The 27,397-nt window shown below is 41.8% G+C and overlaps 1 protein-coding gene across 4 annotated transcripts; it reads left to right on the top strand.

Annotated features, from left to right (window-relative positions):
• Positions 1-1,626: 1,626 nt before the first annotated feature.
• On the top strand, positions 1,627-27,397 carry C2H14orf93 (chromosome 2 C14orf93 homolog). 4 transcript variants are annotated; one of them, XM_027920138.2, is made up of 7 exons: positions 1,627-1,734; positions 16,454-17,274; positions 19,596-19,916; positions 24,892-24,953; positions 25,171-25,274; positions 25,957-26,069; positions 26,349-27,397. In XM_027920138.2, exons 2-7 carry the CDS (start codon positions 16,675-16,677, stop codon positions 26,766-26,768), a joined length of 1,620 nt encoding a protein of 539 aa, XP_027775939.1. In that variant the 5' UTR covers positions 1,627-1,734; positions 16,454-16,674; the 3' UTR covers positions 26,769-27,397. The 4 variants fall into 4 exon arrangements, with proteins under 4 accessions (XP_027775939.1, XP_071463857.1, XP_071463859.1 ...); XM_071607756.1 differs by lacking the exon at positions 1,627-1,734 and adding an exon at positions 4,091-4,146 and having other exon boundaries at positions 16,242-17,274; XM_071607758.1 differs by lacking the exon at positions 1,627-1,734 and adding an exon at positions 4,124-4,146.

The raw sequence follows: 27,397 nt of genomic DNA, 5'->3' as shown, positions 1-27,397 counted from the left end.
CTCAGCTTCTTAATCACTGGATTACAGGTGTGTGCCACTGCCTGGCTTTCGCTTTTATTTTTTTAGTGATCCCAGCTGGGCACATGCCTGTAATCCCAGCAGCTCAGAGGCTGAGGCAGGAGGATTGTGAATTCAAAGCCCCCAGCCTCAGAAACTTAGTGAGGCCCTAAATAACTTAGCAAGCAAGCCCCTGTCTCTGAATAAAATATTAAAAAGGGCTGGGGATGTGGCTTGGTGTTATTGCCTCTGGGTTCAATCTCTCTGGTACCAAAAAAAAAAAAAGAAAGAAAAAAGAAAACACTTCCCAGCTGTTTATACAATTTCTTTTGTACTTAATAATCAGTCAAATTCAGAATATTTTTCCTTAAAAATTGAATCTGCCCACTCTGAGGACACATTCTCAGCTGGTTGTAGAATTTCCTTGCACTGTTTTAAAATGCTCTCAGGTGTATTAATGAATGACAGTCAGAAATAGCTTTCTGGCCTCACTCTAGGGCAAGTTACGTTTCACTGTTCAGAGGCCCCTTTGGGATCTCAAGAATAAAAACAGCTTACAATAAAAGATCTGCTGGATTCAAAGCCATATAAGCAAGCAGCTTCTCCTTAACCAACAAGTCATATGTAAGGTCTAACATTTGAAATCTCAATTTTTTTAGAGTTGAAAATTGTAAATTTTTAGGTGAAACAGACGCATTTTCTTCCTATTCTCATTGCTTTAGCACAAAGTGCTTTACTTAAACTTTCTTTTCAAAGATTCCCCCATAATCATAGAGGGGGAAAGAAACTTAAAAATAAATGACTCTTCCAACTTAGACCTTTATAGAAACAGACTCATAATTTAAAATATATCCCAGATTTAAAAGAACAAATAAAAATATAAAGATATATCCCAGGAGACTATAGGGGGATATGAAAATTCCATTGATCATCAGAGTAAAGGCTCTGTCTTTCATGGACTTAGAACAACACAGTGAAAAGGTTAACATCAAGATAGAGTGGATTTCAATTTAAGCAGAGACTAATGAATAGCCAAGAGCTCAGGTTCTGCAGTCAACTCACCTGGATTCAAGTTCTGACTCCATCACTGGCCATCACTGAGTTAATGAACTCAGTGACCTTGAGGTAATTTAACAACCCCCTTCAGATTCTTAGTTTTTTTGTGTTTTTTTTTTTTTTCATCAGCAGTAGAGAAGTGTAATAGATCTCAAAGAATTGATTAAATGAGGATGAGTGGGGTAGAGTACATTTATAATTGCAGCGACTTAGGAGGCTAATGTAGGAGGATTGCAAGTTGAAGGCCCAGCCTCAGCAACTTAGCAAAGCCCTGTCTCAAAATAAAGAAATAAAAAGGGCTGAGGTATAGCTCAGTGGTATAGCACACCGGGTTTAATACCCAATAGCAGGGCTGGGGATGTGGCTCAAGCCGTAACAGTGCTCTCCTGGCATGTGCGGGGCGCTGGGTTCGATCCTCAGCACCAAATAAATTAAAGATGTTGTGTCCACTGGATACTGGAAAAAAAAAAATTGATTAAATGAAATACAGAGTGCCTGGCACCAAGTAAATGCTCTACAGTTGTTCATTAAAATAATAAACATTTCTGTTTTCCCTTTACCCTAACAGTTTTGAGAACGGATCATCTGCACATTGAGAATATGAGATTCCAAACTGGCCATGGTGGTACAAGCCTGTAATTCCAGGGATTTAGGAGTTTGAAGCAGGAAGATAAATTCAAGGTCAGCCCGACAATTTAGGGAAAGCCTGTCTCAAAACAAAACAACAGGGGCTGGGGAGTGGCTCAAACGGTAGCGCGCTCGCCAGTCATGCGTGCGGCCAGGGTTCGATCCTCAGCACCACATACAAACAAAGATGTTGTGTCCGCCGAGAACTAAAAATAAATAAATAATACTCCATTGTGTATAAATGCCACATTTAAAAAAAAACAAAAAACAACAACAACAAACAAACAAAAAGGGCTGGGGAATGTAACTTAGTGGTAAAGTACCCTTGGGTCCAATCCCCAGTACCAATAAGAGAGAGAGAATGTGAGAAGTCCCAAGTGTATTTGTATCAAAAGTTAATAATTGGATTGGGGGTATAGCTCAGTTGGTAGAATGCTTGCCTTGGATACACAAGGCCCTGGGTTCAATCCCTAGCATTGGAAAAAAATAAAAAGTTAATAGATCCTGGTGATCTTAAAGCCAGGTTTTTTTTTTTTGTTTGTTTTTTTTTTTTTTTTTTTTTTGTGGTGCTGGGGATTGAACCTAGGGCTTTGTGCATTTGAGGCAAGTATGTCCCCAGCCCCTTGGCCAAGAAAATATCCAGGCATGGTGACACACACCTGTAATCCCAGCTACTCAGGAGGCTGAGGCAGGAGGATTGCAAGTTCAAGGCTAGGTAGGTAATTTAGCAAAACCCTGTCTGAAAATAAATTATAAAGGGCTGGGGATGTAGTTCAGTGGTAGAGCACTTGCCTATAGCATGCACAAGGCCCTAGGTTTGATCCCCAGCATAGCTACATAAATAAAAATTTAAAATGATTAAGTGGAAAACATATACAAAGAAATACAGGGCTGGGGACATAGCTCAGTGCTGGAGTGCTTGCTTGCGTAGCATGCATGAGACCCTGCGTATAATTCCCAGCACAATGAAAACAAAAACGCAGAAAGTCTATAACACTAAGAACATAAAAACTGCCTGGCATGTGTGAAACCCTGGGTTCAATCCCCAGCACCAAAAAACAAAACAAAAACCCATAAATGCTAGTTAGTACCTCATTTTCAGATAAAAGACAAAGCTATTGCCTAGCTTGAACAAACTAAGGGAAAAAAAAAAATAATGAAGGCAAGCATATGGCCTAACTGATGGTCAGTGCCAAAATGTGTTTGGGGAGGTGCTGGATAAACTGGCTTGGAATAAACTCAGTTCAGTTTCTTTTAAATTGGTAATGCCAATAACCTTCCTGTTTAATAGTGATACAATCAAATTATCTAATATCTAAGCCATATTTGATTTCCCTGAATTATGCTAGTAATGACTATTATAACTTTTTTGACTCATTTCACACTTTGCATTTACTTTCCATATTTCCTCATTGTTCTTTAATTTACAACAGTCCTTTCTTAACAGGCACGGTGGCACACACCTGTAATCCCAGCGACTAAGGGAGGAGGATTGCAAGTTTGAGGCCAGCCTGAACAATTTAGTGATACCGTCTCTCAAAATAAAAAGGGCTGAATGTAACTCAATGTTAGAGCTCCCCTAGGTTTAATCCCCAGTAAATAAATAAAGTAAAATTCTAGGTGAAGCCTGACCTGGTGGTGCACCCCTGTAATCACAGTGACTCAGGAGGTTGAGGCAGGAAGACTGCAAATTTGAGGTCAGCCTGGGAAATTTAGTAAAGCTGTCTCAACAGAAAAAATAAAAAGGATTGCAATGTAGCTGAATAATATAGCACCCCCAGTTTCAATAATCCTCCGATAATCATCATCATCTAGGTATAAGCAACTGGTCTTTTGCAAGAAGTAAAGGGATGCCATTTTAGCTTCTTGAGAATATGATCTTTGCCAAATAGGAAAAACTGGGGGCTCAGGCTGTAAAAATATACCCAAAGACTTATTTCTTTAACCTAAACGTTGTCACACATGGGAAGGTACATTGAAAGGTGAGGGTGTTAAGCAATAGGCATGACCCAGAGACATTCCACCTGGAATCCAGGAGCTAGGGCCTGATATTAATCCTAGGTTAGAATGATTCTGCTAACAAGTTAGTTTACCAAGTTTGGCCAAGTGTCAGAGCTCTTTCTCTGGATTTTTATGTTGGTGACTGGGCCTTGTTTCACTGGGAAAAAGAGATGGGAAAGGGTGAAAGGCCGGTGAGAAAGTGAAAGGAAGCGGGCGGAGGCGGGGAGGGCGGGAGGAACCTCCAGGCTGTGGGATCGGGCTGCAGGGGTCGCGGGTCGCGCGGCCGGCGTGGGCCCCCGGGGCCGGTGCCTCGGGCGCGGCGCGTGTGCTCGCGGGCGGGGCGCCCTTCAGTCGCCGGCGGCCAATCCGGGCGGGCGTCCGGGGAGGGGCGGGGCTTGCCGGCTTGGGCTCCGCGAGTCCTCCTTTTTGCACACACACGAATACAAAGAGCCATACGACCTTCGGGTATCCTTTTTCCATTTTTTTTCCCTCCTTAATCTTGTGTGTGTTTTCAAAATTTTTAAAAATAGAGATCTGTGGCAGTGTTGGGGTGAGGAAACTGTTGCTAAGAGGAATTTGCTCTTTCCCCCATTTCTTTTTCTCTCTCTCTTCCTCTTTCTTTTTCCTGGTCAAGGTTTTAAATATACCAAGAAGTTGAGAACAGAATGGCCGTGTGCAACTGTTTCTAGCCAAATTTACTGAGTTTTTTTTTTTTTTTCTTCTTTTTGCTATCACATTTTAAGAACTGGTAAATTTTTGTGGTTAAGGGATTTTAAAATTTAGCCGCTTGGGAAGTACAGATTTCTTTTTTACTGCGGGGTGTAGGGATAATGTAAATTTCTGCCACGGGCAACATCGAAGGAAGCAGAGATTTGAGGCTCCCTCACAAAAGCCTTCTAGCGTGCGTTTTACACATCTTCCCCAGAACCAAAACCAGGTGGCTTAGATGTGGCAATTGTCTGAGTCCAATAGGTTAAAAATATTGGGATATTATAATTGGGTTACTCATTTCCCTGGAGAGAGGGGAAATACCTTCTTACCGTGTGTCTTGCACACACAATTTCACAAGGACATTTCTCTGTGAGTGTGTGTGTGTGTATGTGTGTGTGTGTTTCTTAAAGCATAATTTTGTAAAAAAATTATCTTGGGGTTTATTCTTTGTGTATATGTACAATATGTGTATATGTGCCATATCAGATTTTCAGAAGTGATTCTTTTTATGTGTTCCACGTAAACCCTAGGATGTGAATTTTTTTTTCTGTTGTATTCCCAAATATGATCAAAACAGGATTTCATGTGTAAACTAGAGCTTAGAAGAAACCCTATGCTTATCATACTTAGGCACTTTCATTCTATGTGCATTTACTGTATTTTTCTGCTCCTGTTTTAAAGGATCAGATTAGTGAAAAATAATTATCAGGAAGTATATAGTTCATGTGGCAAATGAGGGGAGGCAATTTATTGAATCTGTGGCTCAAAGCTACCTTTAGTGACTGTTTTGCCTAAGTGGTTTTGCTTTTTATTGTCTCACGTTCTTAAATGTACAGCTGTGTATATTTTGGCCTTTATGTGTGGTTTGGTTGATGTGTTCAGAAGGGAAATTCTCTCTTGGCTTTTTGACAAAATGGTCGTTTATTGGTTGGGATTTGTTTGAAAAGCTCCACAGCTGGCAAAGTATCAGAAAAAAAATCCAGGCAGGTCCAATTCTGGGGCCAAAAGGAAGCAAAAACAAGTGATAGAAGAAACAAGAAATGCATTTTTGGTTATAATGTTGCATTTTTAGAATTAAAATCTCTCTCCCTAAGAGACTCAGAAAAATGAATGAGAAAACAACAGTCTCAGAGCAGAGCATCCTTGCTATAGGAGTATATGTATGGTCACTTCATTCTTATAAGACCAGTCTCCCTTATTAGGAAGAAGTCATATAGAAAATACCTACAACAAATTTATATTTGTATATTGGATTGAAAGCATAGGAAGTATATGGGTGATCAGGGAGAAACTGGAATGTCACTAGCAGCAACCAGGAGATAGAAGGATCCACTACAGGGTTCAAAACCTCTGTATGATGATAATCATACCTATCCATTCCTCAGCTAGTGTCCTACTCGATTTCAAACGACATTTAAGACACTTAAGTGACAACTGCAATAAACTTACTTGCCAAGGTCTTGAATTTATTATAATGAAAATGACCCTGATGAGCTCTCTTGTGTTTTTTTTTTTTTTTTTTTTTTTTGTTGTTTGTTTGTTTTTGTTTTTACCTGTACCAAGTATATTTTTATTCACAAAAACTGCAAGTCAGATCATTGCTTAATAAATACTGGCTCTAATGTGGATCATTCCACAAGCCTAGACCTGGATTTTTTTTTTTTTTTTTAGTCTAATCTGACTCTGGTGACCTTTGTAATCATAGCAGTGACAGGATTGTTAATGGGGTTTTGCCTTAAGTCTCCCACATCACTGCACATTATTATGTACACGATTTAGCTTCCCAGAAAAGGGAGAGTGGTACACAGCCACTTCCTAGGTATTCAATGTCTACATCTTGGAATGTAGCTCGTTCATATTCCATGTCCTCACTATGAGTTTCTAAGGGGAGAATCCTTTCTGCGAATATTTCGTTGGCTTGGCTTTCTTACCAAGGCAAAGTAAAGCTAAACTCAGTTGATTCGGCTTGGGAATCCTAGGGTCCCCTAGAGATTAAAACTTCTTTTAACTAATAAGAACTGCCACTTTGCAAGCGTTATGTAGAAAAATCTGTATCCAAGGCCTTCAGTAACTAAAACCAGCCACCACCAAGCATATAAAACTGATTTGTGGCCACTGTACTTATAATCGTGTACACAGCTTTGTGAGCAGCGGAGGACAGAAATAAGTAAACAAAAAAAAAAAAAAAAGGAGCTAAAGATGGCGTCTGGCGGCCTTGAAAACGCTTCGCAGTCGTGTTCCTCCCTGATGAGGCCCCCTCCCCTCCCTAGCTCGTGGAGTGACTGGGAATTGCCGCCAATGGCGTTCTTGGCCCTACACCCCTGTCTTCCCTCCGCCAATCACTGGGAACCAGAGGACAAGCGGGCGGTTCCTCGCCGCGTGCGTGCGCTGGCCAGGTACACGGGCGGGCGCTGTTGACTCCTTGGCATTCCGCGCACGCCGCGGCCTTGCTGAGTCAGCGGATGCGGTAACGCGGGACACCCGCTTATGTGGCACCCCGTCTGTATTTTTGCGGCGAGCGCATCCCCTAGCCCAAGTCCTCAGAGCTTTGGTGACTACCAAAGTAGTTGACCCAGCGTAGTCCCCGACCTCCCTACGGGCACGGGGCTGTCCGCTGTGGGTCCCTGAATGACCCTTTACCCCGGATTGCCAGGGGACAGTGGCGGGTCCCCTGCAGCCTAGCGAGTAGGGTCGGATTTCTGCTCCCATCGTCACTGCGCTCACCCTGTCTGTAACTGAATCACACTGTCTCGTCGGGGTGTTTCTACTGTCCCTTGTGCCCACTTTGTCATCTTTGTCTAATATTTAATCAACTAACATTTACTGAGGGCTTGATGGGCACACGAAAAAATTTCTAGGAGCTAGGTTCCCATTTCAGAAATGCAGTGAAAGTCTTTTACATCAGACACATTTATACGAAAACCTGAATTTTTAATCTTACCACCAAATGTAAAAGAGGACTTTGCTGTGCTGGGTTTAAACCTCTTTCCATGCTGTATTAGTAAACTTGTAATTTTTGGATTATTTGGATTTATTTTGTTTAAGATCCTGTTCTGCCCTCTGGGTCTACAATTCTTTTTTTACACTTAATAATGAGGTCTTAGATTTTTTCGCACCTCATTAGACAGGTCATTCTTTTAAAACGTAGGAAAATTGTATCCTGTCGTATCTGCTTACCTGCTCTTGTGTGATCAAGAGCTCATTTCTGATACGAATAGGTTTTGAGAGAATCTTCTAACAGGTGAGCCATTTTCCACCTTGAAGTGGAGGAGCAGGGCTGACCAGCAGACCAGGAGCTTTAAGTGGCCATTTTCCTTTTTTATTTCTCAAAATGAAGATTATGATATGAATTGCTGTGCTTTCAGTAATCACATTTAAGAAAGTCCATTTCTTGCCTGACCCTGAGTGAGTCAAAGGCCCATTATGAGAACATATATCATCTGAGGGATACCATATCACACACATTCTATTAAATAGTAAGAAAACTTTTGTTTTTCATAGTTTGGAGGTGAACTCAATCATGCAGAAAATTCAAACTCAGATGGAGAGAAAGCAAGCCAGGGAACTGCCAAGATTTTGATATATTTAGTCCTAACAAAAATACATGTGACTAGAGAGGAAAGGGATACTTAAGATTATGGACAGTTTCACCCTAAACTATCTCTAAAGGAGATGAGTTTTCTTTCTTTTTTATCTAAATATTTGTGAAGTAGAAGTATATTGATAAATACATTTTATAGGCTCATTTCACATGTATGAATTAGACCAATACTGAAATCAACCCCAAATACATACATTTTATACAAACCTTGGTTTGACAACTGGGGTTTTGTGTTGGCAACTCATAAGATTGACAATCTTTTTCTTAACATCCAATTCTAAAAGTTGATAGCATTTTACAAAACGCATGTGTATTGCTTTATGGTGGTCTTAGTTTATTTTCTTTCTCTCTCTCTCTTTTTTTAAGTATCCAAATACTTAACCCCTGAGCTACATCCCTAGCTCTTTTTATTTTGAGTCTTGCTAAATTGCTGAGGATCTCACAAAGTTATTCAGGCTGGCTTCAAATTTGTGATTCTTCTGCAAACAGCCTCCCAATTTTTTTTTTTTTTTTATTGTTGTTGTTGTTGTGAGGATTGAACCCGGGGCCTTGTGCATGCAAGGTAAGCACTCTACTAACTAATCTATATCCCCAGCCCTCAGCCTTCCAAATTGCTGGGACTTTAGGGTACACCACCATTCCTGGCTATCTTTACTTTCTTGAACAAAATGTGACCTTTAACTTTATTTTGTTTTGTAAAAAATTTTTGTGGTACTGGGAATTGAACCAGGGGAACTTTACCACCAAGTTATCCTCAGCCATTTATTGATTGATCAATTGATTGATTGATTAATATATACAGATATACATTCATACATGCTGGGGATGAACCCAGGGGTACATTACCACTGATCTACATCCCCCATCCCTTTTTATTTTTTTATTTGTATTTTGAGACAGGGTGTCACTAAGTTACTTAGGGTCTCTATAAATTACTGAAGCTGGCCTCAAATTTGCAATCGTCTTGCTTCAGCCTGCCAAATTGCCAGGATTATAGGTGTGTGCCACCACACCCATGGAACCCTTGGTTTTGAAATAAATTATTGAGTGAGGAGTATATCTCAGTGGGAGATTGCTTCCCGAGGCCTTGGGCTGCCATATGTGTGAGGTGGAAGCAGGAGGATCCCATTTTTTGTTGTTTTGGTTTTGGTTTTGTTTCCAGGGATTGAACCTAGGGGCACTTAACCATTGAGCCATATCCCCAGCCCTTCTAATATTTTAGAGACAGGGTTGGACTAAGTTGCTTAGGGCCTCGCTAAATTGCTGAGGCTGGCTTTGAATTTGAGATCCTCCTGCCTCAGCCTCCCAAGCTGCTGAGGCTGGCTATGCCTGGAGCAGGAAGATCCCTTGAGCCCAGGAATTCAAGGCCAGCTTGGACAGCATAGCAAGACCCCATCTCTAAATGAAATGAAATAAATTATCTAGTGGTCTGAAATGGCAAAATTTGATGATATTAATATTTAATAATTTATATAAACATAATTTATCAGTATTAACCATTGCTTTGCCAGACATTCCATGGATTGCTTCATGTATTAGTAAATTAAATAGATATATGTTTTGAGGATTAGGGGGTAGAACTCAATGTTAAAGCATTTACCCAACATGCTTGAGGCCCTGGATTGTATCCCTAGCACAGGACAAAAAAAAAAAAAAAAAAAAGTTTATATATTTTTAGAGTAAAATAAAGATAATCAGAATAAGGTATAGGTGTGTAAATAATGTTGGCAGGGTTAAATGGGCTATTATAGAAAAAAAGTAGTTACATTATGTTAGGGTCTGTAAACAAATCGGGATGGCGCCTGGCATTTTGCCAGAGGGAGTGGTTTGTGAGGTGGCCAGCGAGCCATTAAGTATGGAGATTCCTTATTGGTTGACTGCTGTATCTAGTTTATGTTAATTAAGATAAGCTGTGTGGAATATATATATACCCCTCCTGTCCTACAATAAATGGCTCCCACTCCTGCTGTATCAATGTACACAAGTTGTTGGTCACCCCCCCCACCCCCGTTATTTTGCTGCAGCCGGACTGCGGCAACATTAGGTGTAGGATGTTAGAAATGATGCAAATTTTAACAGATAATGCAGTAGAGGTGGGCATAGTGTTCATGCCTATAATCCCAGTGCCTCCTGCCTGTAATCCCAGTGTCTCATAAGGCTGAGGCAGAAGGATCACAAATTCAAGACCAGCTTCAGCAATTTAGTGAGGCCCTAAACAACTTAGTGAGACCCTGTCTCAAAATAAAATATAAAAAGAGCCGGGAATGTAGTTCAGTGGCAAAGCATCCTAGGGTTCAATACTCAGTACCAGACAAACAAAAAAATGCAGTAGTGTCTGTGTTAAAGTTCCATTATCAATTTGAATTTTGATATTATGAAGAAGTGTTGTCCACTGAAAAACAAGATGTTGCCATTATTTGAAATTTGCATGTTAAATACCCATCTCAGACCTTCTTCTCATTTTTATTTTTCAGTTCTAGTTGTTTTCAGGACATTATGCTGAAAGATGTTGCCATCAGTTGAAATGTAGCATGTTAAATACTCATCTTTTCTAACATAGTGGTGCCTCACCTCAACTGCCTTATTTCTTTATTTTATTTATTTATTCTTATGTGGTGCTGAGGATCGAACCCAGGGCCTCGCATGTGCTAGGCGAGCGCTCTACCACTGAACTACAGCCCCAGTCCTCAACTGCCTTATTTTTGTTATTCTGTCCATAGTGCCATCCTGTATGTGGCACTCAGGCTTACAATCTTTTTTTTTTTTTTTTTTTGCCGCTGGGGATCGAACCCAGGGCCTTGTGCATGCAAGCCAAGCACTCTACCAACTGAGTTATATCCCCAGCCCTGGCCTGTGTTTTTTGTTTTTTTAAATTTTTATTCTTAAGTTTTAGGTGGACACAATATCTTCATTTTACATTTACGTGGTGCTGAGGATCGAACCCAGTGCCTCATGCATGCTAGGTGAGCATTCTACCACTGAGCCACAACCCCAGCCCCTGGCCTGTGTTTTTTTAATTTTTAATTTTTTTTTTTTTTTGATATGGGCGATTAAACTCACTAATCATTATTCAGCCTCAATAAATTGCTGAGGCTGGCTTTGAACTCACAATCATCCTGTCTCAGCCTCCAAAGATTTTGGGTTTACAGGCATGTGCCACTGTGCCTGACAGGCTTACAATCTTTTTTTTTTTTTAATATTAGCTTTAGGTGGACACAATATCTTTATTTTATTTTTATGTGGTGCTGAGGATCGAACCCAGTGCCTCACGCATGCCAAGCAAGCGCACTACTACTTGAGCCACATCCCCAGCCCCAGGCTTACATTTGAAGCTATCTTTGACCAATATTTTTATCCCCCATCTTTATTAAGTAAGGAAATACCAGTTCTTCCCCCAGGGTGTCAAACCTTCCATCCATGGTCCTCATTCTCATTAGCTGTGACCAATAATCCTCTAATCTCTAACAGTTCCAGGGATTGGCAAAATACAGCCTGCCACTTGTTTTCATATGGCCCACCAGCTGAGAAAAGCTGTGTGTGTGTTTTTATGTGAAGGTATGTGTGTGTTTTACTGGAGTTGAACCCAAGACCTCACACTTGCAATCCTTCTTCTTCAGTCTCTGAACTAGCTGGGATTACGGGTGTGTGCCACTACACCTGGCTCAGAGGAGGTTTTACTTCTATAAGAATTCTTTCTCAGGCTGTGGGGATGTGGCTCAAGCGGTAGCACGCTCGCCTGGCATGCGTGCGGCCCGGGTTCAATCCTCAGCACCACATACAAACAAAGATGTTGTGTCTGTCGAGAACTGAATATTAAAAAAAAAAAAAAAATTCTCTCTCTTTCTCTGTTTAAAAAAAAAAAAAGAAAAGAAAGAAAGAAAGAATTCTTTCTCCAACCAGGTACAATGGTACACATCTGTAATCCCAGCAGCTGGGATCACTGAGGCAGGAGGATTGCAAATTCAAGGCCCGCCTAACCAACTTGTTTCAAAATAAATAAAAAAAGGCTTAGGATGAGGCTTAGTGGTAGAGCACTCTGGGTTCAGTCCCTGGTAACAACCCCCCCACACCGCCCCAAACACACGTACAAACTCTTCCTCCCGATTTTACTCTGTTGGTCTATTATTTTGAATCAACTCCTCAGCTTTCTGTCTATTCCATGTTTCTAGGAACTTGTGTGTGTTTTGCTTTGTTTTCTAGATAGTTCATGTTTAGAACATTCCACATTCTTTAGACATTCCCATGAAACAGCCCTTGTTCTCCCTTCATTTGAGTATTTAATAGTTGGCAATCCATTTTGGCTAATCACCCTGTGGCATGGTATTACTTGTAGAGAATTTTTAGAAACATCTCTTTTTTTTCTTTGTACTTGTTCATTTTTTTTCTAATTGAGAGGTATGCAGCTAATGAAATTACTATTTTGATTTGTTTGTAATCATGTATTCCCACATTTAAGTTATCTGCTTTGTAAATGTGATATGAAATACTCCTTTATTATTTGATGACCCCAATTTCTTTCTATATCTTAGATTTTAGATGGGAGACTATATCAGGAAGCAGGGAAATTGTCCACAATAGTGTCCATGGAAACCAAAAGTCATTTGAATATTCATTGTGCTACAGGGCACTATACCAGTTTTTTTTTTTTAATGTAGATAGATTAATTCAAGAAAACTCCTATTTTTTGCCCTTAATGTAACATTTTTTAAAATGGACATAGTATGATAATACACAAAGTAAGAAGCAGAAAAGAAATTGATAAACAAAGTGAACTGACAATAGGAAAATACTTTTAGCCAGTAGAGTTGTTGGTGCATACCTGTAATCCCAGCTACTCTGAAAGCTGAGGCGGGAGGATCACTAGTTCAAGCACAGCCCAGGCAATTTAGCAAGACACTGTCTTAAATCCACTTTTTGAAAAAGGAACAGAGATGTAGCTCAGTGATAAATAACTGGCGTGCAGGAGGCTCTGGCTTCCGTCCCCAGTACTGCAACAAACAAAACTAGCTGAGTTAAGTATTCTCTTTAGTCTAAGTCTAGGTCATAATAGTAAGTAAATTGTAAATTCTGTTTCCTCAATTACCTTTCTAAGTTGCATTACAGGTTTCATATCTATAGATGCATTCTTATCCTTGAACTTATTGTTTATTAGAAATTGGTGTTAAATTTATGGTCAGGCTAGGGGTGTAACTTGGCGGGAGAGTGCTTGTTTAGCATGTGGGAGGTCCTGGGTTCAATCCCCAGCATCTAAATAAATGAATAAATTTAAGTCAAATTTCCTCAAATTTTATTTCAAGTCATTAAATTTTATTAAAAGGGAATCAGGATGGATGTCCCTGGTTGGATCACAAAAAGGTTGTAGATTCATTCCTTTGTGGAACACTGACCATATGTCAGTGACTGTTGGTACCTTGCATATGTTATATGCAATCTTCACAAAAACACTGAAAGCAGGCAGAGACGAGAAAACTGGGACTTAAAAAGTGAAATGATTTGGTTTGGGGTTGTGGCTCAGCTGTAAGGCACTCGCCTAGCATGTATGAGGCGGTGTGTTAGATCCTCAGCACCACATAAAAATAAATAAATGAATGAATGAATGAATGAATAAGATAAAGGTATTGTATCCAAATGCAACTAAAAAAATTTTTTTTAAAAAGTGAAATGATTTGTACAGGTTCACATGACTCATAAGTGGTGTGATCAGAGGAGAACTCCTTTTTTTTTTTTTTTTTTTTAAACTTACAGTTCAGTACTATTTCAGAAAGATGGCCAAAGAAGGCCATTTGATAGATGAGGGCGGTCTTTTTTTTTTTTTGGTGCTGGGGATTGAACCCAGGGCAAGGCAAGCACTCTACCAACTGAGCTATATCCCCAGCCCCTAGAAGAGGGAAGTCTTGAGGCTTACACAACACTTAGCCAGGTATGGTGGCACATATTTTTAATCCCAGCTACTCTGGAGACTGAATCAGGAAGGCAGATCTCAAGTTTGGAGCCAGCTTAGGCAATTTAGTGAAGCCTTCTCCTCCCCTTCCTTCCTCTCCCCTCCCCTCCCTCAATTTAGTGGTCTTGGAGATTGAACCCGGGGCCTTGGGCATGCAGACAAGCTCTACCACTGAGCTACATGCCCGGCCCTACAAGGCCCAGTATCAAAGTAAAAAATAAAAAAGATTGGTGATGTTGCTCAGTGGTAGAATGTACCTAGATTCAACTCCCAGTACAGAAAGAAAAAAAAAAAATTTAAACCATTTGGGACTGGGCATGTGACTCAGTGGTAGTATGTTTGCCTAGCATGAACAAGGCCTGGGTTTGATCCCCAGCACTGGAAAAAAAAAAAAAAAAAGTACAAAAAAATATTAAACCCTTTGCTGATGCCTATAATCCCAGCAACTGGGGAGGTTGAGGTAGGAGGATCACAAGTTTGAGGCCAGCCTCAGCAACTTAGTGAGACCCTGTCTCAATATAAAATAAAAAGCATTGGGGATATAACTCAGTTGTAGAGTACCCTTGGTTTCAATCCCTAGTACCAAAATAATAATAATAATAATAATAAAATAATAATAATAATAATGTTCTTTGCATCATATTGGTTTGAAAACAAAATCAAAAAACAAATCTGCAGGAACAGTGTAGGCCTTTATTTAGGAAGGAAAAGTATACATAAATGATTCATCCATAAATTGACATAGAATCGCTTAGTGCTTTCCTTTAACCTTTAGTTTTAATTTGGTTTAACCTTTAGTTTCAGGTTTAGCCATGCCTTCTGGTGGCTCTAATGACAGGAAAGCTGTAAATGGATTTAAGTTCTTGTAAGAAGTGAATATCTGCCATAAAAAAGCTGTTTCTTCAATAAAAAGGGTAAAAAGAGCAAATTAAAGACTATTTTTTAATAACCAAATATAATTAAATGCATTGTCAGATTTATGCTTTAGTACCTCAGAGGTACTGATATTGCTTGTTTCTGAAATGAGATTGCTGATTTGGAAACAAACAAACCCAAAACCTCAATATATGGAAAATTCTCTTAACCTCCTCCTTTCCTTTTAATTGTGATGTTATGTTATAATTTATAAAATAAGATAGAAATGTATCACTTGAAGAAATGTAAACACACTTAAGATTTTGTCACTTACAAAGCTTCAGGCAGAAGGATTCTTTTTTTCTGTAATCAAGTATCATTTAGAAAATGACAATATTTATTTAAGTTCCTTGGAGTGTTCTCAGTGGTACAAATCAAACTCCCACCACGACCCATTTTTTTCTCCTGAAGTAGTTTAGTTGTTTAACTACAGTAATTCAAAAGAGAGGCAGTTTGGTTTATCACTGGTATTCTCATTTTTCCTTTTATAGCGACTGATCATGTGGGAAAAATGGGTAACACTTAGCTATTTAGATATTCCTTTTGAGCATCTGCTCCTCCCTTGAAGAATCTGAGAACTGGCAGTGAGGGCAACCCAGAGCCTATTTCCAAGGGCTACTGGCTGGTAGATTCAAGGCAGCTAATCTTTGCAGGGGCTAGAGGCCCAGGTATGCAACTCTGAGAGCAAGGGAGTTGTGCAGCCCTGGGTTACCCCAGCCCAATTTCTTGATCCAGCTTTTCACTTCTTTCCATACCCCCATCCCCCAAATATTAATGATATAATAGTGAAAGGTTGCATGTTGAGGGCTGCAGTGATCGATGTATTATTGTTTCTCTGAATGCATGTGTATGAAAATTATAGAGAGGGGGGTAGAATAAGGATTCTTTATGTCAACAAAAAAATGGTATGTTTAAAAAAAAAAAAACTAGAACACTAGATTGAAAGTAGCAATAACTGGATTCTGCTGTCTTCCTTTGACCTTGAAAAAGACATAACTTCTTTGCATGTCTCTTTTCTGGATTTGGGGTAATATGTGTTTCTTAGCACTGTCTTGCAGATAAGATAACCTACGTGAATTGTTCTGGACTCCTTAAAGGACTATGTCAAAGCAATAAAATAGTAAAGATAGTAAGGTAGAGCTGGGCCTGGTGGCGCATACCTATAATTCTGGTGACTTAGGAGGCTAAGGCAAGAGGATTGCAAGTTCAAGACCAACCTGGGCAACTTAGGAGACTGTCTCAAAATAAAAAAATAATAATAAAAAGTTCTGGGGATGGAGCTCAGTGGAAGAGCACCCCTAGGTTCAATCACTAGTATGGGGAGGGGGAATGAGATAGGGAGGAGGAGGGGACAAATCTTCATTTTCTTCCTTAATCTTCTAATCTTTCCAGATGCCGGTGGGTCCTTTGGAGTTCCCTTTGTTACTCAGGTTGCAGTGGTAGGGGGTTCCATGCTTGAGTGTAGGAAGAATGAAACCATGTTGATCAGGAAGGCCCCTGTTGGCTTTATTCTTTCAGTAAGGGGTGAGTGTGACACCCAGTGTGTTGTGTTAGAAGAGCACAGGATCTGCCAGTAGAAGAAGGCGTCTCTCTCTCCTCTGCAGGCCCATGAGAGGCAACCATGGACTGTGTGCTCCTTCACGGCTTACCTACTCCTCCTTCACAGAACCCACAACCTGGAGTTCCGACTCCTCTGACCACCCTCCATGAGAAAGAAAAGTGAATCCACAGAGGCCAGTGCTTCAACATCATAAAGTCCAGTTGACCAAAGCACCTTTGGGAGAAGCCCAGCGAGTGAGCACGGTTGTTACTGTGCCTATCAGCCATGTCCTTCAGTGCCACCATTCTCTTCTCCCCTCCCAGTGGCAGCGAGGCCCGATGCTGCTGCTGTGCCTGTAAAAGTGAGAATAGCGGAGGCAGCGCAGGCTCACAGGGCGGGAACCCTCCTGCCAGCACCCCCATCACAGTGACTGGACATGGCCTGGCTGTCCAGAGCTCTGAGCAGCTCTTGCATATTATCTACCAGCGGGTGGATAAGGCAGTGGGCCTGGCTGAGGCTGCTCTGGGTCTGGCCCGGGCCAACAATGAGTTGTTAAAACGGCTCCAGGAGGAAGTGGGTGAGCTGAGACAAGGGAAGGTGTGCACCCCTGATGAAGACGGGGAGAGCCGGGTCCACAGTCCCCCAACAGAGGAGCCTGGGCCCCTCAAGGAAAGTCCCAGGGAAAACTGCAAGACTCTGTCTGTCGTGGAGGAGGAGTGTGACAGTGTGGGCAGTGGTGTGCAGGTGGCAATTGAGGAGCTGTGGCAGCTGGGGTCAGCCTCAGCAGTGGGACCTGGGCCTTTGGGCTTCCCAGCCTCTCAGAGAGACATGAGGCTCCCAGGATGTGCTCTGGCTGGGGGTGAGGGGACCCCTCTGCTCAATCCGGTGAGTATGGCAGCAGGGCAAGTTTGCTTTTGCTGGCCTTTTTCCTCTCTCTTTTCTTCCTTTTCTTCTCTTTGCATTTTTAAATCTTTGTTTATATCTGTGATAATACAGAATAGCATCAAATTTCTCTGCCTTCAGCACTCCTGTTTTCTTCCTGAACCATCAGCCTCTTTGGCAGGAGGTCATTTTCTGTGTGTGTGGTGCTGGGGTGCCCTCCCCTCCCTCTCAATAGCTCTGCATGGCACCTTCTCCTCCACAGCTGTCTCTGCTGCTGCAGGGCTCTGCCTCTCCTGGCGAGAATGCCTGCTGCCATGCACAGGCGGCTCATTCATATTTTATCATGGGCCCTCTGCTTGCCAAGAGGAGTTCAGTATAGAGAGACAGGAATGTGGAAAGGAGAGGGACATAGGGGGAGAAAAAGGAAGGAGAGAGAGAAGGAGAAAGCAAAAGGGAGAGGATGAAGATAAGGAAAATAGAAGACAAGTACAGGGAAGGAAAGAGGCAAGTGGAAATGAAGGGTTTGAGGAAGGAATAAATTTTGTTTTGTTTTGTTTTGTTACTGGGGATTGAACCCAGTGGAGGCTTTGCCACTGAGCCACATCCCTAGCACTTTTAATTTTTTGATTTTGAGATCGTGTTTCACTAAGTTGCTTGGTCTCGCTAAGTTACTGAAGCTGACCTTGAACTTGCTATTCGCCTGCCTCAGCCTCTTGTTGCTGGGATTACAGGTGTGCACCATTAGTCCTGGAGAAGAAAGTTGAGTCTATGTGGAAAGGGGAACATTTATGTTGGGGGAAGACTGCAGTAAGGGACAGGGAATTAGAGGAAAGGAAATAAAATGTCAAAAGGAAAGGATGATTGAGATTGAATAGTCAGAGGAAGGCATGTAGAGAGAAAGGGAAGCTAAGAAGGAGGCAGATGGAGAGCATATTTTGTGAGCAGGAAAAGACATCGAAGTACATTGTGCTATTTCAGTTTCTTTGCTGCTCAGGGGCCATATGAGCAGGAAAAATGCTGGATGAGTAGAGTAAGAACTGCAGAATGTCACACATGGAAGTATGAAAAGGAGATAGAGCAACCATAGAGATCATAGAGACAGAAAATAACAGATGTGTTGCCACTTGAGGGCCGGTGGAAGGTCTGTCAGCTCTCTGCCTTATCCTCTGTCTGCTTTCACTCTTTTCCTTCTCCCTTCTTGACAAGGCTCACCCAGGGTGGACAAGAGGGAGGAAACTCCCAGCCCATCTGCTGGATCTGAGGAGTGAGTGTATAAGCTCCCCTCCTCCTCTCTAGCTGACACCACAACTGGCCATTGCTCTCCTGAAGGCACAGCCCTGTGATGATAGTCACTGTGCTTGGTCAGGACTTTCAGTGGTTTGCGCCTCAGGGAGAAGGAACCAGAAGGCAAGAGGCAAGAGGGTACCAAGCTAGGAGGTGTCCTGAATCATGGGTTCATTCAGGCAGGGAAAGCTTCCAAGCCGACAGGATGGAATTAGATTTCACAGCGCAGAAAGCAGCTCACAGGTCTATAAATCTCAGCCGCCTCCCCACTTCTTTCTCTGTGTGTGTGTGTGTGTGTGTGTGTGTGAGTGAGTGTGTGTGTGTGTTTGTGTGTGTGTGTGTGGTTCCCCACCACCACTTCCACTGTTTTGTTTTCTTGGCTGCAGAAATCCCCCTCCTTTTCTCCTCCCTCTCTGCCTCCTTCCTTTCCCTGCCCTGCATGTCCTTGAATGAGGGCACAGGCAGTCAGCTGGATGTCAGGACTTCGACAGTTTATGGCCAGGCCAGGATCAAGGTGAGGGCACAGACTGGCCCCTGAAAGGGAACAGAGGGTAGGTAAGGGGTGCTGTCCACATGGCCTCTCTAGGGGTTCCTCTCTAGAATCTCCTGCTTTGCTCTCTGTTTTCCTCTTATTTTCCCTCTTTATTGTTATTACTATTTAATTTTCTTGCTTCGTTTCCTGCTTGGTTTCCCTTTCTTGTCATTACTGCCTTCCTAATCCCTTTTAGACACAATACTTACGAAGCTACATTTCTTATACTCAAGAGCAAATCATAAATGACTGCTCACAAATAAGCATCAGAAACATGCCTTGGCCTTGTAAGTAGCCCTATGGTAAGAACCCAACACAAGGGGCCCTGTATATGCAAGAATTATTTGCCCAGCACTCCCATAGGAGTCCCAGAGAAATAAGCCATTGACATTAAAGATTCCCCTACTTTTTTCCATTCTCTGTTCACTATTCTCAGCCAAAGAATGATAGTTGACCAGGTTCCCCTATGTCTGGCAGGTTAATAGATTATTCTTTTTTATGTCTTTAGCTGGTGGATGATTATGTGGCCTCTGAGGGTACAGTACAGCGTGTGCTGGTCCCAGCTTATGCCAAACAGCTTTCACCAGCCACACAGCTGGCTATCCAGCGGGCATCTTCAGAGTCAGTGCCAGAAAATGGAACCAAGCTGCCACCACCCCGCCCTGAGGACATGCTCAGTGCTGCCGCTGCGTTGGACAGTGCCTTGGAAGAGTCAGGCTCCGGGAGCACTGGGGAGTTGAGGCACTCTCTAGGGATCACTGCTTCCCCATGCAGGACCAGAGGGAGTGGGCAGAAGAACTCCAGGCGAAAGCGGGATCTGGTACTCTCTGTAAGTGAGCTCAGTTTCTATCATTTTTTTCTTCAGTCTGGAGAGAGAAGTGAAGAGGGAGGGTGGGTTGATTTTAAGCCTCCTATAACGAAAAAATGGTGTCCTGAGTCCTACTGGAGCAGGAGGGACAAGGAGAGAGATTATTCCACAGCCCTAGGGATTAGGCAGTATCTCTGCTAACATTCGAGTTTTTAGAGTTTTCTAAATAGAGTGGAATCTTCCAGTGTTCTCATAATCCTGATAGGAATATCTTTAAGGGATTGAGCAGATTCATCACCACAGTATGGCAATTTAGCCCATGAGCAGGGTAAATAGTAAGGGGCCCCGTGGGTGAAGAAGCCAGGCAGTCCCAAGGTAGTCCCAGACCCCAAATATGCTGAGGGCCACTATACACCCAGCTCAGTTATACAGATTTGGAGAATCTAGTCATTCCAAGAGCTCTTGACAGGAAGGAACTAGATTGAATTACATCTGCTTAAAATCTTCTTGGAATAGCTGGGAGCCCTTAGGAACACCCTGTGCAGCTGGGAGCCCCCATCTTGGCAAATGATCCAAACCTAAAGGTCTTCTAGGGCAGTAATTCTCAGCCTGGGATAATCCTCCTCCCAGGGGACATCTGGAACCTACTGGAAACATTTCTTGTCATTATCTCTGGTAGGTGGGTGGAAGGAAGGGAGAATGCTACTAACATATAGCAGGTAGAGAACTGGTATTCTGCTGAACATGCTACAGTGCATACCCAGCCCCCTAACAGTTGGCAGTTGTGTGAAGGTTGGAAAATCATCTTCTAGGGTGACCACAGTGTTTTGGATCAACTCTGTCCCAAAACTTTCTAATAACTATAGGGATGTTCTTTAGCCATATAATGTTCCTATTGAACCTTCTCTGCATAATGGCTGACGTAAAGTGACTGGAATGTCCTGGTTGGGACTGGATGCCATCTCACTCAAATCAGCCTAAATCCCATCACACTAGATGGCCCATTCTTTTTACGTCTTAGTAAAGGTTGAAAATAATGATCACCATTTAAACACCTTTTATTTATATTGCTTCAGTCTTCCTTTCCTTTTTCCCCTCAGATATCCCATTTTTACTCTTCCTTTCATTTTATTTGCTTTTATATCAGAGATTCTTTGTTCCCCCTGAAATATACCATTCATAATCAATGACAACTTGTTTTTAACTGTGACTTCGAATTTTAGTTATGTTCAAGAACATTTCACTTAAGAACAGGAGCAAGTTTCTGTCATGGGTTTGTAGCCAAGGAGGCTACTCCTGCTGTCAGTAAGATAAATGGAGGCATGTGTCTCAAAACGCATTTCAAGGGGTTTCCCAAAACTTCATATTGTTTAAATCATAAATAAATGTGTGATAACTATAATTTGTATAAAAATCAAGATTTTCTATCACTTCTATTCCATTTCTGCCTGTTGTCTCCAGAGAGAGGTATAGTGTTGAGACCTGGCTTCTTCCTTCCCTTTGGAGATATCAGTGGATCTGGGGACCTAGTGGCAGGACAGTGCTTGCTCATCATGCTCTCTATTATAGCTCTTGAAAAGGATCTAGAGGTTCGGTCAGGGAATATTGCTGCCTGTCACAGAAAAAAAGTTTAAAGTGTTTTTGTGTTAGAATGTGGGTTTGGAAAGGGAGGGATAGCATAGATCTTGACTATTCCAATCTTTAGCTCTGGGAAGGAATCAAAAAGCCATCTCTCCAATCTGCTAGCTATCTTGTGAACCAAAAGGAGCAAACCAGAACCCTTAATTCTTTGGAATGCTGGAGATTCCCGCTACCCTTGAGAAACATTTATTTTTAGCTCACTGAGGAGATAGGTGAGCCAGCAGCCTCTACAGTCTTAACATTTATTGTCTAGAGTATTCTCCCTTTCCACTTTAAGCCTGATTTGAGTTTTATCACCTGATCTCTTCCAAGCCACTTGAGTTAGAAGCTATATAAATCCCTTTTTTCCTTGTTTTTTTTTTGGAAACTTTCCCAAATTCTTCCTGAAGCATTCACCTTCCTTTGTGTGTCTTTAAGTTTGGACTTCTTCTTCTTCTTCTCTTCTTCTCTTTTTTTTTTTTTTTTTTTGTGTGTGTGTGGTGCTGGGGATCAAAGCCACAATTAAGCTGTATCCCCAGCCCTAAGTTTAGACTTCTAAGAGGTAAATAACAATATCAAATATGAAGCTAGCACTGAGTGCTTTGGTACACACCTGTAATTCCAGCTACTTGGGAGGCTGAGGCAGGAGGATTACAAATTCAAGGCCAGACTGGAAAACTTGGCAAGATCATGTTTCAAAATTAATAATAAAAAAAGGGTTGGGATTATAGCTTAGGGGTAGAGTGTCCTTGGATTCAATCCCTAGCATGGCAAAAAAAAATAAAGAAACAAAAAACATATACACACGTCTCATACGTGTATGTGTGTGTGTGTATATATATATAAAATAAATTAAATATAATAAAAATATAAGTTAATATAATGATAAAATAAAAATGGCTAGGAATGTAGCTCAATTGGTAAAGTGCCCTAGGTTCAATCCTTGGTACAAAAAAAAAAAAGTTCAAAGCACCAATTGTGATGTTATGAGAAGGTATGGGATTGCTAGGAAATGCCACCTTGAGTTTTATTCCTAGTAGTATAGAGTTGGGAAGTAATGTTCCCTCTGACCAGATCTTAGCCAAGTTAGATTTGGTCCTAGATGCCATTTTGCTTTGTGTGTATGTGTGTGAACTAGAGATTGGACTCAGGGCTTCACACATGCTAGACAAGCACTCTACCACTGAGCTACACCCCCAGGTACCACTTTGCAAGAGAGATATTGGTAAATCAGAGAGCCTCCTATATTATGTCTGTATATTTTTAGACATATTCTGATGAATATGTCTAAAAACTATGGGGAATGCCTAAAGGAATTGGGGGGTGTCAGGTCAGACAAAAGAAGACTTAAGGCCAGTGTGGTGGTGCATGCCTGTAATCCCAGTGGCTTGGAAGGCTGAGGCAGGAGTATCACAAGTTCAAAGCAAGTCTCAGCAACTTAATGAAGTACTAAACAACTTAGGGAGACCCTGTCTCCAAATAAAACATAAAAAGGGCTGGGGATCTGACTCAGTGGGTAAGCACCCCTGAGTTCACTCTCTGGTATCAAATGAAAAAAAGAAGACGACTTAAGGAGTCCATGAAAGCCATCTTCAAATACCTGAAGTACAGGCAAACTGGGTTCAACTTTTGGTGCATGTAAGGCAAAACTTTTTAACAATTAAACGTGTTTAATAATAGGATCAGCTGACTCAAAATGGAAAATGCACATTTAGATGTGTTTTGAGCAAAACTGAAAAACAGAAACTTAATGACATGAAAAGGAGGTTGGTGACAGTCTCCAAGGTGCTTTCCAATTCACATTTTTGTGATTTTAGGTTTGTGTTTATCAGACTATGGTATGTGTGCCCCTGGGACTTATGATAATATGCAAAGGGATATATAAAGCCATGGCCAAAGCTGGGACATTATCTTGGGTCATCAATTTTACTAGAAGATTTCAGAGGACAGAGCTGGGGTTGTGGCTCAGTGGTAAAGCACTCTTCTAGCACGTTCGAGGCCCTGGGTTCGATCCTCAACACCACATAAAAAAACAAATAAATAAAATAAAGATGTTGTGCCCAGTTATAACTAAAAAATAAATTAAAAAAAAAAAAGATTTTAGAGGACTTTTTTTTTTTTTTAAGTTTTCGGCGGACACAACATCTTTGTTTGTATGTGGTGCTGAGGATCGAACCCAGGCCGCACGCATGCCAGGCGAGCGCGCTACCGCTTGAGCCACATCCCCAGCCCTTAAAAAATATTTATATTTTAGTTGTAGTTGGACACAATACCTTTATTTTATTTATTTATTTTTATGTGGTGCTGAGGATCGAACCCAGGGCCTCACACTAGGCGAGCGTTGTACTACTGAGCCACAACCCCAGCCCCAGAAGACATTTTTATATTCAAATAAATGCAAATATATTTTGAAGAATGTTTTAAATATGGAAGAGATGGGTTAAGGGTGCAGCTCAGTGGTAAAGTGTTTGCCTAGTGTACACAAGGCCCTGAGTTTGATCCCCAGCACTGAAAGAAAGAAATACAAGTTTGCAAGAGTACGGGACTTTAAGAAATACTCACTTACAGTAGTTTTGGTATAAATTTGCTCTCTTCCTTGTTATTAGGGGTATTTCATGAATTGTTTGACACCAACTGCTCTAGTGATCACATTACTCTGAAGCAGAAGACAGAACAGGCCCTGGAGTCTTGACACAAAATAAATGAAAAAGAAAAAAAAAAAAAAGTGGGGGACATTAGAAATGCTCACTTGGCACATTTACAATCCCAGTGACTCAGAAAGCTGAGGCAGGGGTATCCCAAGTATGAGGTCAGACACAGCAATTTAGGGAGACCTGTTACAAAATAAAAAATAACAAGAACTGGGGATGTTGGGAATGTGGCTCAGTATTAAAGTGCCCTGGTTTCCAAATGCAGTACAGAAAGAAAGAGATACAGAGATAGAGATAGAGAGAGAGAGAGAAGAAGGAAGGAATGGAGGGAGGGAAGAAGGAAGGAAGGAAGGGAGGGAGGGAGGGAGGGAAGAGAAGATACAGATTCTAAGAAAGGTCATTTACAAAAATGTTACTTATACTCTAGTTTCTCTTCAGATCATATAACTCTTTCACCTTTTACAAAAATGATACCTAGGGCTGGGGATGTTGCTCAGTTGGTAGTGCTTGTCTCACATGCACAAGGACCTGGATTATTTGATCCCCAGCACCACACACACACACACACACACATACACTTTAAAAAAAAAAAAAGTATCTAGGCTTTGGAAAGGATTCAGGCAGAGAATCCTGTAGGAATAATGTCTTTTACCTTAGGGACCAGAAGAGGGTTTTCATAATATCCACTCCTGGATTTATTCTGTTTTTTTTTTTTTCCCCCTTAGAAATTGGTCCACAATGTGCATAACCACATCACCAATGACAAGAGATTCAATGGGTCTGAAAGGTATGGTACTTGAGGAAAAAAGATCACAAGGTACTTTGCTAAGGAGAGGGAAGTAGAGGGAGTCGCTGCAATCCAACAATGAGGCTGGGGCCTTACCATTGCCCCTGTATCCTGTCTTAGGCCAAGGAGGAATTTACCACAAAGTTAATTAGTGCTGGGTGTCTCTGTCTGGCTTTTAAAAAACCTACTGCTTCATTCATTCTATTCTCTGTGGCAGCATCAAGTCCTCTTGGAATATTTCAGTAGTGAAGTTCCTTCTGGAAAAGCTCAAGCAGGAGCTGGTCACCAGTCCCCACAATTATACTGATAAAGAACTGAAAGGTGAGGAAAACTGAGTTTTCTCCCATCCATCCTCTCTTCCCTCTGTCTTACTCCCTGATTCTTGCCCAGAGGAAAAGAGGCATAATGGGGAAGATTTATGTGTTGTTGAAAATAGAGTATTTGTAAATACTTTTTTTTTCACTATTCTTTTCACCTACATGTATTCACAGGGTTACCTCAAGTCAACTTTTTCCCCCCTACTCAGTCTGAAAGAAAAAAAAAATAGAAGGAAAGGGCTAAAGACCATCATGCATTATGTTTATGTAGAGCCCTAATCTGAGGTCAGAAGCTAGGCTTGGCCTTGCTCTCTTCTAATATTTATAACTAATGCTGAAGTATTATGAAAGCTTCCACTAAAAAAGTACTTGAACTCTGCTATCGACACAGTGACAATAGGTGTCAGTTTAGTGGAGGAGGAGGTAGGAAAGCAACTGGAGTTGTCTTTTTGCAGCAGGAGATGATTTGGGAGGAGTTGGTGTTGGAGATCACTTGGGAGGTGTCGGTGTTGGAGATGGAGGTGGGCAAAGGGTATTAAACCAAAGACGACTAAATAGATGCTAGTGGGTATGTCAAGGAAGCCTATCATCTAAATAGTGATTCTAAACTTCTAGTGTAGGGCAGAAAAAAGGGCTGGGGACCACTTCTGAAGGACCCTTCTTTTTGCTTTCCTTCCCTCCTTCAGGAGCCTGTGTGGCTTACTTCCTCACCAAGAGGCGTGAGTATCGAAACTCCCTGAACCCCTTTAAAGGTCTGAAGGAAAAAGAGGAGAAGAAACTTCGAAGTCGCCGATACCGGGTAAGTCTCTAGGCCTTCCTTTCAAGATGTTAAACCCTAAATCCTAAGAAGTGCCAGGAGAAGAGCCAGCAGACATAGTGTCTAAGAATGGGGTTCAGAGCCAGGAACATAGGCTGATGGAGGAGAAAAGAGGGTGAGCCAATTCTAAGATCTGACCAGGAAACTGGGTTCCCCTAGGCACAGACTTTACACTGCCTTCTATCCTACCTAAACCCTTTCCCCAAACCTAATCCATAGTCTGTTTCTCTTCCTGATGTCTGTCGTGTGCTCCTATCTTAGCTTTTTGCCAACCGATCCAGCATCATGAGGCATTTTGGACCTGAGGACCAAAACCTGTGGAAAGATGTGACAGAAGAGCTGATGTCTGATGAGGAGGACAGTCTTAATGAGCCAGGTGTCTGGGTTGCCCGCTCTCCTCGTTTCCGGGCCCAGCGCCTCACAGAGCTCTGCTATCACCTGGATGCTAACTCTAAGCATGGCACCAAGGCCAACCGTGTATATGGGCCTCCCTCAGACAGACTGCCTTCTGCTGAAGCCCAGCTCCTTCCACCAGAACTTTACAATCCTAATTTCCAAGATGAGGAAGAAGAGGGAGGAAATGAGAATGGACCCATCTCTCCATCGTTTGACCAACCCCACAAAACCTGCTGTCCTGACTTGAACTCATTCATCGAAATCAAGGTGGAAAAGGATGAGTGAAGTCTATAACCAAGAATAATTCTGGCTTCTGCCACTCTCCCTGTCCCATAAATGGGTGACTGTGGGGCTTCCCAGAATAATGAAAAGCCCTCTGCAGTCTGAGAAAGAAAGTTTGACTCACTTCTTAACATAGTCTCTCCTGGAAGTGGAAGCTAGAAGCTCTCTCTGGTCGGGTGAAAGACTTATCTAGAAGGGGAAAAACACCCTCACTGTGAATGGCAAGCCAGAAAATGCTTATTCCTAAGCATAAACAGTGCCACGGAGGAGCATGGCATGAGAAAAGGAGGATGGGTCTAAGAAATACCAACCCTTCTTGACACATGTCTCTCTCTCTCTGAGTCATTTTCCCCCAAGGCTCAGGGAAAGCAGCCCTGGTTGTACCTTTTGCTTCCCCATGACTGCAGGTCCAGTTCTGCAGAGGAAGCAGAATGGACCAGTCCAGGGTAATACTGCCACCTGGTGGTAAGTTTCAGTCATGGGCTTGATTCTTATGAGCAAAAGAAGGTGGACTCCATCACTGTTTGGGGACTGGAATCTAGATATAATAACTACTGCTTATTGAATTATATAAGGAAGATTTTATTATCTCCATCTTACAGATGAGGAAATTAAAGCTGTAAGAGTTCCAA

Source organism: Marmota flaviventris, chromosome 2 (assembly GCF_047511675.1).
Source record: "Marmota flaviventris isolate mMarFla1 chromosome 2, mMarFla1.hap1, whole genome shotgun sequence".
Classification (NCBI taxonomy): Eukaryota; Metazoa; Chordata; class Mammalia; order Rodentia; family Sciuridae; genus Marmota; species Marmota flaviventris.
The sequence above is the reverse complement of the archived record's forward strand: the minus strand, read 5'-3'. Positions and strand labels throughout refer to the sequence as shown.

Coding starts and splice junctions, on each gene's coding strand:
- C2H14orf93 (XM_027920138.2), top strand. CDS start 16,675: ATGTCCTTCAGTGCCACCATTCTCTTCTCCCCTCCCAGTGGCAGCGAG. Junction 24,954..25,170: donor AGATTCAATGGGTCTGAAAG/GTATGGTACTTG, acceptor TCTCTGTGGCAG/CATCAAGTCCTCTTGGAATA. Junction 26,070..26,348: donor TTCGAAGTCGCCGATACCGG/GTAAGTCTCTAG, acceptor CTCCTATCTTAG/CTTTTTGCCAACCGATCCAG.